General features: G+C 63.7%; 1 protein-coding gene across 7 annotated transcripts in view; it reads left to right on the top strand.

Moving 5' to 3' along the window:
• The window catches only part of HDAC4 (histone deacetylase 4), a 272909-nt gene that overhangs the window by 248201 nt on the left and 10561 nt on the right, over positions 1-14147 (top strand). For all 7 annotated transcript variants that reach the window (XM_066346634.1, XM_066346638.1, XM_066346636.1 and 4 more), the window contains 4 exons: positions 420-539; positions 1300-1397; positions 7967-8085; positions 9598-9731. In XM_066346634.1, coding sequence (XP_066202731.1) covers positions 420-539; positions 1300-1397; positions 7967-8085; positions 9598-9731 — 471 coding nt within the window. The remainder of the gene's footprint in view (positions 1-419; positions 540-1299; positions 1398-7966; positions 8086-9597; positions 9732-14147) is intronic.

Here is a 14147-nt window from a genome sequence, read left to right as displayed (position 1 = left end):
TGTGACGCGTTAGGAGAAATGTCTTGTTGGTTTAGTCTGGGAACTTACTTAGAACTGGTGTTCCTGCCTCCCCGCCCGTGGGCTGGTCTGCGTGCCCCAGCCTCAGGCGCAGAGTTGACATTTCACACGTGCTCGAAAACGAGCACCCTGGTCAGAGGGTGGGCGACACTTCACAGGCACAGCCCAGAAAGAAGTCGATCACATGGTCTGGAGAAGCGGGGCTGAAATGCCAGACTTTGTTGTCACCAAGTCTGCCCCAGTGCCAGGGACCAGGACCCGAGACCAGAACCCAGCCCGCCTCTTCCTTCTAGCCCCTGGGACCCTGGCTGTGCCCGGGGTGCGGCAGGGAGTGCGCGTCCCTGTGTGGTTAGTGGCGGTGCTGGGGGACTGAGCCTGGGAAACGTGCCCCCCGCTCGCAGGACGTGCACCATGGCAACGGGACCCAGCAGGCCTTCTACAGCGACCCCAGCGTCCTCTACATCTCTCTGCATCGCTACGACGATGGCAACTTCTTCCCGGGCAGTGGGGCGCCTGACGAGGTAACCGGGGCCTCCCGTTGGCGAGCGGAGCTTCTGGAGGAGGTCGAGGTGGGGCACTCGGAGCTGAGAGGGGGCACAGGAACAGCTGCGCAGAAGCAAGCTGAGCGTTCACGGAGACCCCAGAAAGTGACATCGGGCAGACGTCACCTAAACCCCATCCTGTGGGCCACAGTGGCCCGATTTTTGTCCGATGTGTCTGTGAACACGAGACCATTCCCGGCCCCAGTCCAGGCAGCAGAGGTTCCTGAGTGGGGAGCGTGGGCACCCTCCTTTCTCCAGGGACAGCTGCTTGTGCAGGCCCCTCTCCGGCCAGGCCCTCAGGTGGGTGCCTGTGCTGCCACACGGTGGGGCCTGGGGACAACGGCTTGGAGCCTGCATGACACGCTGAGCCCACTAGCTGCCCTCACTCTGGGCTGAGGCCCCAACAGCGGGATCCCCACCCACAGAAACGGTCGTCCTCCTGCGACCTTCTTTCCCAGATGAAGTCAGACGTGTTCTGGTGGCCCTCTGCTGGCCTGTCTAACCGGCACAGCCACAGAGCCTCCCAGGAACACAGCACAGTGGCCCCCACCGCTCCCACAGGTTAGGTGGATGGGACAGGAACCCCAAATTCTGTGGAAACACACCGATATCAAAGTCAACACGTCAGGGGTTGTGGGGAGCAGTGACAGGCTAGTGAAGAGCACAGCCCACAGCTCTGCTGCAGGGCCACCAGGCTGGTCAGTCGGGTCTGTGACACGTGTTCCTCTTCTTCACACAGGTGGGCACAGGGCCAGGCGTGGGCTTCAACGTCAACATGGCTTTCACCGGTGGCCTTGACCCCCCCATGGGAGACGCGGAGTACTTGGCAGCCTTCAGGTGAGTGTCCCTGCTTACTGTCCACGGGGCATTTCGGAACCTCTCGGAACCCTGCCCCCATGTCCCAGCTCTCTCTGGCTTTGACCCTCATCTTTTTTTATGAGCACCCCAGACCCATCTTGGGGGGGGGAGCCTCCAGTGTCCCCTGGGCGGAAATGGACGTTTGTGTCACTGCATTTGGAGGGCCAGCGTTCTAGGGCCATGAGGCTGTGTCCTGACCTCTGTGTGCGTGTTTCCATCTGTGCGTGAATGGAACACAGGCATGCACTTCGGGTCTGCGTGGCTCAGTGAAAGGTGTCGACAGGTGCTGGGCTAACAGTGGGGCTCACGCCGCACAGGCTGCGGTCCCAGGCTCTGTCCGGCAGACCTCCACCAGGAGACAGAAGTAAACCCTCCTGCGTCAGTGGCCAGGGGGGGCCTCCCCAGGCACCCACTCCGTTTCGTTACCTGGGCCCTGGGGCAGCGCCGCGCGAGCTCTCACCGTCCACGTCCGCTTGTGTCCCAGGTGGCGCGCGCTCCAGTCTGGGGGCCTGAGGGGCCCCTGTGTGTGCTGCGGTGCCCGTGGCTCCGTGTTGGCAGAAATGGCAGTGCCTACCATCCTGGCAGAAAGCTGCTGGGGTGGGCAGGGCCCTCGGGGGGAGGGGAGTTTTATTCAGGGGTGGAGTCTGACCATTCGGCCTTGACTAGAAAACCCCAGGACTTAGTGCCTGTGGTGTCCCCAGGAGTTCTCTCCGCCCTCCTCACGGAGCCTGAGGTCCATGGAGGACATGTCTGTGAGTTTTGCTGGGGAGGCCACCCAGTGCTCTGGTGAGACCTGCCTGGGTCACGTGACCCTCACAGCATCTGCCCGCCTTGGAACGAGCCCTAGGCCCCTCTGTCAGCATGCTTGTCCGCGCCTGGCGATGGAGAAGCTGCCGGTCAGCTGCTCTAACTTTGAGACTGGTCTGGGAAAACTGGAGCCGCTCTCCCCTTGGAAGGCCTGCCTCTGCCCCTGTCCCGATTGTCACCAGAACCCTTTCCTCTGGTCTCATCAGTTCATTTTGATGTTTCTCATTCCATCGGATTGAGTGGGGTTTTGATAATTGCCCTGCGTAATTTGAGAAGGCAGCCATGACCAGATACATCTTGAAGACGTGCTCGTGTGCGTAAATTCTAGCTTCAGGAAACGGGACCCCGTGTGGCCTCCCCCCTCCCCAGGTGTCAGGCACTCCTGTCACCTCCTGCCCGAGAGCCGGCCCCCTGAGGAGGCGCCTTTGGAAGTAACTAGCCCATGCCACCATGAGAGGCGTAAACAGTGCCCAAGTGGATGCTGGTGCTGCCCAGGGCACAAGGGGCACAGTGTGCAGGCGGAGAAGGCGGAGCTGTATTGACACTCGGGTTGGACGTGGTCGGGTGGGTGGTGGTCTCTCTCAGACTGTTTTCCTGGCCAGGCTCGGCTGGATGGGCCCTCGTGGCACATGTCCCCGCCCTGGGCACAGGGACCCTGGGCTGAGCATGCCCCGTGCTTCCTCTGGCGCCTCAGTGGTGGCAGGCGGGGTGGGGCAGCCAAGGGGCCTGGAAGCTGTGCCCCAGGCCTGCCCGCCAGCCTCTGCGAGCCCCCACCCCCGAGCTGCGCCAAGGCTGTTCCGCCCCCCCCACCGAGCGTGTCTGTGCCGACGCTCTATCACGTGAGCTGAAGTGGCTTCTTTGAAAAGGAAAATTGTTTCAGGGGGTTTTTTTTTATTGATTTAAATGTAAAGTAGCACTTTGAAGTTGGCAATTTATGGTTCCCTGGGCATTGATCAGAGGAGAGGAAGGGTCAGGATCCCTTTTCTCCTCTCTTCTGGGCTGCTCCCCGGGGGCCGGCAGGCCGTGTGCGCTCAGAGGAGCGCCGTGTTGCAAGGCCCTGCCTGCCACGTTGCATTTCAGGAGATCAAGCCTAAGATGAAGAAGAGATAAGAAAATTGCCCCTAATGAAACCCAGGAACGGCGGGCGCTTTCTCCTGGGACCGGAGGCTTGTAGCAGAAAAGGGGGCTTAATTCAAACCAGCGGGCCGGGCTTTGAAGTCTGTGGAGGAGGCTGAGGCCTGGGCTTCAGAAGATAATGGTGCCCTTTCCTTAACCCCTCGCTACCTGTCTGGGGCTCAGCAGTCCCCGCTCTGCATTGAAGTAAGCATGGGCTGTTTGTGCTTTGAAATCATGGTTTGGTTTTAGTGTGACATAAAGTGTGTCAGAGGTGTCGGGGCCCTGCGCCGCACCAAGTGGACACTCCACTGACCCAGGGAATGGGGAGAAACCTTAAATCGAGGGACCAGACAGGTTCACGTCACCTTCCCTAGCCGTCCAGGTGCAACGTGCGGGTGGAAGCGCTTCTGGCTTCTGTTAAACCCGTGAGGGCACGTCTTGCTTCCTGGTAATGGTGGTGTCCGGGACACCCCGCGTTCCTGTGTCTCCAGCACGCCTCTGGGGCCTCCCCGTCTTCCCTGTGTGGTCTCACCTGAGGACGTTCTGCAGGGGGTGAGGGGCTGGAGGCTCAGGGCTGAGCAGTCTCGTGTCTCCCCTGTGTGGTCTCACCTGAGGACGTTCTGCAGGGGGTGAGGGGCTGGAGGCTCGGCTGAGCAGTCTCGTGTCCACCAGCCTTCCTCGTGCTGCCCTGGACAGCAGTAGGGGTAGAACAGGTGGTCCATACAGGGCCTGCCCGCTCAATGGCTCAGACACGGACCACGGCCACCACAGGCGGTGTGGCCTCTGAGGGGCGTGTGCACCCATGCCCAGGCCCCACCCTGCAGGAGTCCGTGGCACGGGTGTGGCGGCAGGGCACCCCGCAGGAGCCGTGTGGGTGGGGGCCGCCCCAGGGAGCGTGGCTATGACCCTGACCGTCAGTGTGTCAGGGCTCTGAGCACGTGCATGAGGCAGTGTTTCTGTATGTTTGGTGGGAGTTTGGTGACAGTTTGTTCCGGGATGGGTGGACTACACGAGGTCCCGTGTGTGCCCGCCCAGAGAAGCATGATAACCTGCCCAGTGCAGGGCACAGGAGGTACTGGTGACCGAGGTGGAACCCAGGGAGGCTTACCCAGCACGGTCTGAGTGCTGGTGCAGGAGGGTGGCGACCAGGAGAGAACCCAGAGGAGCAGGTTTGGGTTGGGCTGAGAGGGCTCAGCTGGGCGTTGATGTTTCAGCAGGTTTTCAGGAAAGAGCTGGGAAGTGTCCCTCTGCTGTGGCGGTCGGGGGACACGGCGACCCACAGAGGACAGTGAGGAGAGGTTAGGACACGCCCAGGAGTGAGTGGGCATTGGGGACAAGACAGCAAGTGGACTGCTCTTCTCGGGGCCTGGGGGAGGGACCGGAGCTGGGGGGAGGCAGGCTCAGCAGTGGTGCCCAGTGGGGAAGCTGGCCGTGCCCAGAGTGAGGCAGGAACCCAGCAGACGACACAGAGACACTGAGGCCAAGGACAGTGGCCGTGGGGCTGCGGGACCAGGATGGAGGACACTATGGGTCTGAGGCCTCCTGTGGTGGAGACTGGTGGGTACGGAGAAGCCTGCAGAGCCTGGCGCCACCCCGTTGGCAGTGAGGCTGAGCAAGGGGTGGAGTCAGGAGGCACAGGGGCCCAGGAAGGCTGAGGGCAGAGGAGGGCGTGCCCCTCACTGGGGCGACCTCTGGGAGCACGAGGGGCCCAGTCCCAGGGCGCGAGGGAGGGTCTGCAGGTGCAGGGCAGCAGGGCCTGGTCAGTGCTGAGGGGGCTCAGGCTGCCTCGGTCTTGCCGAGTCCCAGCTGTCACGCACCCTCCCTGCTCCAGTGCCTGTGGGCTGGGGAGCAGGGTGGCCGTGGGTGACATAGTCGGGCAGCCAGTGGGCTGGGGAGCAGGGTGGGCGTGGGTGGCATCATCGGGCAGCCAGTGGGCTGGGGAGCAGGGTGGGCGTGGGTGGCATCGTCGGGCAGCCAGTGGGCCGGGGGAGCAGGGGTGGGCGGTGGGTGGCATCGTTGGGCAGCCAGTGGGCCGGGGGAGCAGGGTGGGCGTGGGTGGCATCGTCGGGCAGCCAGTGGGCTGGGGAGCAGGGTGGGCGTGGGTGGCATCGTCGGGCAGCCAGTGGGCTGGGGAGCAGGGTGGGCGTGGGTGGCATCGTCGGGCAGCCAGTGGGCTGGGGAGCAGGGTGGGCGTGGGTGGCATCGTCGGGCAGCCAGTGGGCTGGGGAGCAGGGTGGGCGTGGGTGGCATCGTCGGGCAGCCAGTGGGCTGGGGAGCAGGGTGGGCGTGGGTGGCATCGTCGGGCAGCCAGTGGGCTGGGGAGCAGGGTGGGCGTGGGTGGCATCGTCGGGCAGCCAGTGGGCTGGGGAGCAGGGTGGGCGTGGGTGGCATCGTCGGGCAGCCAGTGGGCTGGGGAGCAGGGTGGGCGTGGGTGGCATCGTCGGGCAGCCAGTGGGCTGGGGAGCAGGGTGGGCGTGGGTGGCATCGTCGGGCAGCCAGTGGGCTGGGGAGCAGGGTGGGCGTGGGTGGCATCGTCGGGCAGCCAGTGGGCTGGGGAGCAGGGTGGGCGTGGGTGGCATCGTCGGGCAGCCAGTGGGCTGGGGGAGCAGGGTGGGCGTGGGTGGCATCGTCAGGCAGCCAGGCCAGAGCAGTTGGTTTCCCGTCATTTTTGTTCTGATTCTGACTCTCAGCAGAGTCCAGATGTTTGGTGGCCTGCTGCTCCGGCTGCTGGCCCAGTGACTGGTACAGGCAGTGGCTTTGTTGGCACTCTTAAAAGATGGACCCAAAGCACCGAAGCCACCGCTGCCCAGCGCTCAGGCCCGGCCACCAGGCCAGATGCGGTCCAGGCCCCAAAGCCAGCGGCAGCTCCTCTGGCCCTCCACACAGCAGCACGCCCAGCGTGCAGCAGCCGAGTCGGGTCAGTCATCCGTACAGTGGAGGCTGTGCTGGCAGGTGTCCAGGGTGGCCACATCCTGCAGGACGGGCTGTCAGCCGGGTGGCTGCTGCTCGTGGGCCGGGTGGCCCGGTGCACGGGCCCCCGCGGGCGTACCAGGAGCAGATGCTGAGGACAGACTGAGGGGGGCAGGCAGCCCTGGCTGCTGGGCTTCCAGTACCGCATAAAAGGAGGCGCTCGCGGCCAGTGAGTGTGGGTGCTACTCCTGGGCACCTGGGAGCAGGGCTCAGCGGAGACTCCGCTCTGCCCCGGGGGATGGCACCACGGCCTGCTGGCCTCCCAGGCTGTGGGCCTTGGTGCGGGGCCAGTGGAATGGTCCTTCCTTTCCAGAAGTTGGAAACAAGTGTTGAATCGATTACAGGTGCCCGTCCGCCTTGGAATGACAGACATGTTATGAGATAAAAACGTTGTAAGTCAGAAACGCGTCTGTCACCCCTCCACCTTCCCGTCATCACTGCCCAGCCCTCCTGCCTCCCACACGCTCAGACACCTCGTTAGCCACCGCTGGGAAAAGGGGTCTCGCTGCCCAGTGTCCCGAGAGAGGGCCGCTACGCCTCACTAGCCCAGGAGGGATCCAGGTTCACACTGCGGAGTGTGGTGTCTGCTGATCGCGACCACCTGCCCCGCCGAGGTCAGGGCCGTCCGTGTCACATTCAGAGTCCACGTGGGGGTCGGAGATTCTGTGTGTGTGCCCTGTGACCAGATGTGTGTGGTGGCCGCTGTTCATGTGGGGCTGCCAGGACACTGCGGGGACACCAAGCAGCCCGTCAGGCAGCAGGGGCTTGGCCGGGCGGCTCTGGGAAGCAAATGGTGGAGTCGCACCTCCTGGGTTCTCCGGCAGGCTGGGTACTGAGTCCTGCAGAGGCACCCAGCACGTGGGGGTCATCGCGTGCCATCTTCCTCTGCCGTCACCTGGGACCGTGCCCACCTCGCCCACAGAGGGAGGAGGGACACTGAGAGCCCATGGTGATCACGTCCAGTGGCAGCTGCCACTGCTGAGCTGCCAGTCGTCGTGTCCGTCAGTCAGAATGCAGAGCATGTGTTCGCAGGACACGCCGATGTGTCACGCCCTGGCTTCCAGGTGGCGGTTGTTAACACCGGTTGTCTCCCTTCTCGGGCAGGCTGTTTTCCTGTTTCCTTGATAGAACTTAACCCCAAACCTCTCAGAGGGTGTTTATAATGAACCGTCACTTCTCTTAAGTGTGACTGTCAGTGTTTCCTCTCGAGGTCTGAGTGTAGACTTCCTCTAACCAGCCCAGTGCCGCGCGGGTGAAGGCGTGTGTGTGCAGTCCTTCGCTGGTGTGGCCCTCGCGTGTGCAGAAGGGCTCCCTCGGGGTCGGGCTGCACAAGGGCTCCCCTGCGCCAGCCACACGTGGTCCAGTCCCTGGTACTGGGGGTGACTGTGCTGGCCCTGAATCCGGGCAGAGCTGCCGCACCCTGGGGGCGGACCCGTAGCAGCCCTGGCAGCGGGCTCCACTTCCCCAGGCCGGTGCCGCCAGTGCAGCTAGGGCCAAGGGCCGCAGACACCTCCCCAGACCTCCTGTGCCGGAGTGGACACTCCGTGTTTGCACTGGGGCTGTGGATCTGTCCACACTTCAGTCTCAGCTCCCATGGGGGCCCCTCCGCCGCGCTGCCCCCGGCTGACCGCTGTCTCCCTCTTTGCCCTCTGCAGGATGGTGGTCATGCCGATCGCCAGCGAGTTTGCCCCGGACGTGGTGCTGGTGTCTTCAGGCTTCGACGCCGTGGAGGGCCACCCCACGCCTCTGGGAGGCTACAACCTCTCCGCCAAATGTAAGTCGGGTTTGCAGAAGCAACTTGCACCCCGTGGTGCCTGTGTCAGCTGTGCTCTGGGTCTTGAGTCCCCCTTTGGTGACAGTAGAAGGATGCTTTTTTACATCCCTCTAAAGACGTGACCGTGCTGACAACCCCAGCAGGCAGAGCGGGCAGCAGGACCGTGTAGACCGGGAGGTTTGGGCACTCCACCCCAAGGGTACGCTGGCATGATGTCGTGCACCCTGCTCATGCCGATGGGGGGGGTGCTCAGGGCTGATCCTGCCTGTCCATGCTGTTCCCTGGTGTCGCCCACATCGAGGGGCAGAGCAGCCCCAGAGCCTCTGAAAGGGAAGTAGCCGAGGGCAGGGTAAGCTCTCGGGCAGAGGGGGCCCAGATGACGGGCACGTCTGAGAGCCTGTGGCTGCTTCCGGCCCTGCCCCTATGACAGGGGAGGAGCTACGTCTGCTCCCATCAGCAGCAGCTCCTGCCAGAGCCTCCAGGCCGGAGCCCCTGCCGGCTACGGCTGCCGAGCACTGTGGGTATCACCGCACTCAAGGGCCCTGGGACTTTGTTGGAGTTCCATGGGGACTCCATATGCCGACTCCAGGAGTGCAGATGGTCAAGGGAACCCTTGACTTGCCCCCCACCCCCGTGAGGAGAGTGTGGGTCACCAGAGAGGAGAGAGCAGGGCAGCCCGGCATGGCTGTGCTCCAGCACAGGGCCTCCCAGATCTGCCTGAACCCAGGCACGTGCTTAGTGGTCAAGGCAGTGACCAGGCAGAGGCTAGAGAGTGCAGCGTGCCCAGAACCCTTTGGTGCCCGGCCTGGGCCGAGCTTCGTTCCATTGTCCTCACAGTGGCCTGGAGACCTATGTCCCTGTTCTTATCAGAGACAAAGGGCTTTGGGCAGTTACAGCCTCACAGTGCACACGGCTGCAGGGTCCTATCCACTGACGGCCAGCTGGCGACGGGGCTGCTGACCAATGTGGCCAGGTCCTCGCCAACTCTTTAATAAATGTCAGGCATTTCTGCCCGTGGAGGGGTGACGCGGGTGCGAGACGGCCGTGGTCACTGATGAAAGCCAGATGCTCTAGAGGTGGCTCTCGGCACCCTGGCAGGGCACACCTGGCATTCACATCTGTGTGCCACTGGCCAGCACCCCTGGCCTCGGGGATGGACATGGCCGTGCCTTACTGGCTGCCCTGTTCCAGGCACTCCTGCCTCCTGGCCCCGGTCCCCATGTGCAGGAGCAAGGGCCCCTCCGCAGCCCCTCCCCGTCCCCCAGAGATGATTTGCAGCAGTATAAAATCAAAGTGCTGAGACCATAATTCCTACTCTCGCTCAGATCAAACGGCATCCCAAACCAAAATTCTCCGATGAATTTATTGCGATGGAACCTGGCTTCCATTACGAGCCGCACTGTGCCAGCCCCCTGGGTCTGTAACGTGATGTCATGTGGTCCACGGCGCTTTGATCTGCGGCCAGCACGGCCCGCGCTGCCCCGCCCCCACTCGCCTCTCGCTCCGTTGCAGGTTTCGGGTACCTGACGAAGCAGCTGATGGGCTTGGCTGGCGGCCGGGTCATCCTGGCCCTGGAGGGGGGCCACGACCTCACGGCCATCTGCGACGCCTCCGAAGCCTGTGTTTCTGCTCTGCTGGGGAACGAGGTAGGAGCGCCGGGGGCCTGCGTGGGCTGCAGGGCGCGGCCCGTTCGGTGTCTGCTGCCCCAGCCCCCTGGCAGGTTGGCACGCCTGCACGACTGCTAGGTGGTGGCCAGGAGGAGGGAGCAGAGGGTGGTCAGGAACGTCCTCTTCAAGTGCTCCGCCCTGCGTGTTGAAGGTGTCCGCCTCCGCGTGTGGGTCAGCTGGGGGGCACTGCTCTCCGTCTCCTCCTTCGCAGCCCGTCGTCCCCAGAAATCCCCAGGCCGGATTTCTGGAGCGCCATCACTGTGCGGATCGTGGGGGCTGGGCGAGGGCTCTGCGTGGTGTCCCCACTGAGGCCGCAGGACACGGTCAGGGGGCCGCCCTCGGCACCTGTCCTCCGCTGGTCGCGACCAAGAGTGCGAGGCCCCTGGTAAGGCCCGCCTCAGCCTTGGCACACCACTGCGTTCACTGCTCTGGGGCTGCATCCCGAGCAGCGTTGGACCCTGTGGGGGCCCCTTCCAGAAGCCATCGGCGGGGGCCCGGCCCACCCTGTCCTGTGGCTGCCCCCCTGGGCCCCAGCAGGCAGCAGCCAGCCACAGGCCCGCGAGGCGCATGGCTGAGGGCTCCAAGCAGCAGCTCCAGGCCCACGCGGAACCTCCGTCCTCCGTGCTGTGGGGACGGCGCAGTTCCGGAGGGCGCGCCGTGAGGAGACGCAGTTCCGGAGGGCGCGCCGTGGGGAGACGCAGTTCCGGAGGGCGCGCCGTGGGGAGACGCAGTTCCGGAGGGCGCGCCGTGGGGAGACGCAGTTCCGGAGGGCGCTCCGTGGGGAGACGCAGTTGCGGAGGGCACACTGTGGGGAGACGCAGTTGCGGAGCGCGTGCCGTGGGGACGGCACAGTTACGGAGGGCGCGCCGTGGGGAGACGCAGTTACGGAGGGCGCGCCGTGGGGACGGCGCAGTGACGGAGGGCGCGCCGTGGGGACGGCGCAGTGACGGAGGGCGCGCCGTGGGGAGACGCAGTTACGGAGGGCGCGCCGTGGGGAGACGCAGTTACGGAGGGCGCGCCGTGGGGAGACGCAGTTACGGAGGGCGCGCCGTGGGAACGGCGCAGTGACGGAGGGCGCGCCGTGGGGACGACGCAGTGACGGAGGGCGCGCCGTGGGGAGACGCAGTTACGGAGGGCGTGCTGTGGGGACGGCGCCTCTGTCCTCAAGCCCTCCCAGTGCGTCCTCCCGGCCCGAGATGACGGAAGGTGGGCCGTGGGCAGGAAGATAAGCTGTGTGGCCGGTGCCCTGCCAGGCCCGGGGTGGGGACAGTGACCTGAGTGACCTGATGTGAGTTGGGTTGCAGGAAGTTGCGAATGTTCTTCCTGTGAAATGGCCAGTGTCGAGAGCCGGACCAGGTGACCCAGGAGGGGGCACCCGGAGAGGAAACCATGGCTCTGTTCGCCCTGCAGTGTGGGTGACACCCAGTGCATGTTTTCTCGGGCCGCATGTGGATGTCAGAGCTCGGGGTGCCGGGAGAGTCGGGGCCCTGGTTTTCTGGGTGCTGATGAACCACGCATCGTGACGCTCCAGCCCAGCCCCCACTCCCCACTGTCTGTTGGACTGCTGCCCAGACGGGGGTGCAGGCACCCACTGGACACCTTTGTCTTCTCAGTCTTGCTCGTCATGGGTGGTGTTCATTTTAAGCCCCAGGTCACGAGAGGTCCGAGATCCTAGTGGTCTCTCACATCTGGTCAGCTGGTGAGCGTTATGCTCGAACATTCCCAAATCAAGTACCAGTTTGCTTTGTTAGTGTCCACATTTCACCTATTTTCTCTTCACATAAAACATTTTCTTTTTTTGTTAGATTAAAAGGGAACTGATTTATGTATTTAACCATCCTAAAGCTTTTTGACTCTTCGAGTTATTTTAAAATAACAGAGAATGAAGCTTTCAAGTAAGGCCTGTCCCTGCTTCCTGACATGCTTGCTCTTCCAACAGGAGAACGTTCCTGACTCACACACATCAAAAAGCAGGAAACGCTGGTTTTATCAAGGTCTCTTAAAAATCTTTTTAATGCAAGAAAGTTGGACGGAGCCCCACTCCTCTGCCCCATGGCCTTTGATGAGGGTTGATGTACGGCGTGTTGGACGATGTGGCGTGCACAGTGGGCGGCCAGCTGTGGCCAGCATGACCACCTGGCGGAGCGGCTGGCGGGGGGGAGGCGGGAGCAGGGCCCAGATACGGGGCGGCACGGTGACCGCGGTCTGCGTCGCTCTATTTGCCCCTGTTGGTGACGGCTGACAGTGAGAGATCCCTGAGACGTGTGGTGGGCGTGGTGCAGACAGGCGCAGGGCGTCCAGTGGGGCGCTGAGCGGAGCAGGGGCTCCTGGGCAGCAACCGTCACTTCTTGCACCCACACGTCACCCCAGAGCCAGCCTTTGGTTTGGGCCGGTTTCTACTTTGTCACGTGCGCTTCAGGGTTCGAGGCCACCGTTTCATCCTGCCCGATGCCAAGGCTAGCGGAGTTCACGGGTGACGGGGGATGCAGCTGTGGGGTTGGGAGCAGAGGTTTCACTGGGAAGTGGGCAGCTTGGTTGTGTTGTGTACTGTGTGCAGGTGTGGCCGAGACAGAGCTGAGGTGACTCGAACAGTCCTGTGAGACACACGGACCCTGAACCCACTCAGCCTGGGAGCCGTGTCTGCTCCGCGGCCTTCCCCCTCCCCCTCGCTGACACCACACACCCCTGCACACACTCACACAGCCACGCCCTCCCCCTCCCCCTCGCTGACACCACACACCCCTGCACACACTCACACAGCCACGCCCTCCCCCTCCCCCTCGCTGACACCACACACCCCTGCACACACTCACACAGCCACGCCCTCCCCCTCCCCCTCGCTGACACCACACACCCCTGCACACACTCACACAGCCACGCCTTCCCCCTCCCCCTCACTGACACCACACACCCCTGCACACACTCACACAGCCACGCCCTCCCCCTCCCCCTCGCTGACACCACACACCCCTGCACACACTCACACAGCCACGCCTTCCCCCTCCCCCTCACTGACACCACACACCCCTGCACACACTCACACAGCCACGCCCTCCCCCTCCCCCTCGCTGACACCACACACCCCTGCACACACTCACACAGCCACGCCCTCCCCCTCCCCCTCGCTGACACCACACACCCCTGCACACACTCACACAGCCACGCCCTCCCCCTCCCCCTCGCTGACACCACACACCCCTGCACACACTCACACAGCCACGCCCTCCCCCTCCCCCTCGCTGACACCACACACCCCTGCACACACTCACACAGCCACGCCCTCCCCCTCCCCCTCGCTGACACCACACACCCCTGCACACACTCACACAGCCACGCCTTCCCCCTCCCCCTCGCTGACACCACACACCCCTGCACACACTCACACAGCCACGCCCACACGCTCGCTCTCGCTGACACCACACACCCCTGCACACACTCACACAGCCACGCCCTCCCCCTCCCCCTCGCTGACACCACACACCCCTGCACACACTCACACAGCCACGCCCACACGCTCGCTCTCGGCCAGCTTACCTCTCACCAGCAGTGCCCGTAGTCAGCTGCGTGCAGCCCCGGTGGCCTCAGGGTCGCTGTGCGTGTGTGTCTGGTTCAGGGCAGTGAGCACCTCCTGCCTCCATCCAGTCTGCGGGGTCCTTGCTGATGCCACTTGGAAGGTGGCCCCTCGCTTGTCCTTCAGAGGTGGAGGAGCCTTTCCCGTACACAGGCCACCACCTCATTCTGGTGACGGTCGTCACAGCGGGACTGGGAGGCTGACAACTGTAGATGGTGAGAGTCATTTCATCACCAGACAGCCGGCTCAGCAAAGAGCAGCTCAGAGCTAGAGCAGAGCAGAACGTCATCTCTGTCCACCTGGGGCCCCGCACGGCTCCCCTGGCCCTGCAGACCACTGCCGAGTGGGCACAGTCCCCTGTAAGTCTTCTCAGCCACTTCCTGAAAACAGACAGAGCCACCCCGCTGCCCGCCTGGCCACAGCACCACGCCCTGGAACCGTCACTGTGCTCTTCCCACTGCCCACGCTGCCCGGCCACCAGGGTCCCGGCCCCTCTTCCCAGTCTTCGTTCAGACAGCAGCTGCTCGTGTTCTCTTTGGTCTACTTACTGGTGTAGCTGTGCCCCCCCCCCCCCCCCAGAGCATGACACTCTGAGGCCAGGGGTGTTTGTTTTGTCACTGAGGTAAGCCAAGTTACGTGACGGTGGCCCTCAGTGGCTGCTCAGTAAGTGTTGGTTGATGGAAGGATGAAACGCCCTTAGCAGTGGTCAGTAGTTAGACGTGAGTCCCTGCTTCCGGCCCCTTTTCCGTAGATTACTAGAGGAGTGGCCAGTATCTGCCCGAGGGCGGAACGGGCTCTGGGAGGTGCCCGGGAAAGGCCGTGGG

Source organism: Saccopteryx leptura, chromosome 7, assembly GCF_036850995.1.
Source record: "Saccopteryx leptura isolate mSacLep1 chromosome 7, mSacLep1_pri_phased_curated, whole genome shotgun sequence".
NCBI lineage: Eukaryota > Metazoa > Chordata > Mammalia > Chiroptera > Emballonuridae > Saccopteryx > Saccopteryx leptura.
The sequence above is the reverse complement of the archived record's forward strand: the minus strand, read 5'-3'. Positions and strand labels throughout refer to the sequence as shown.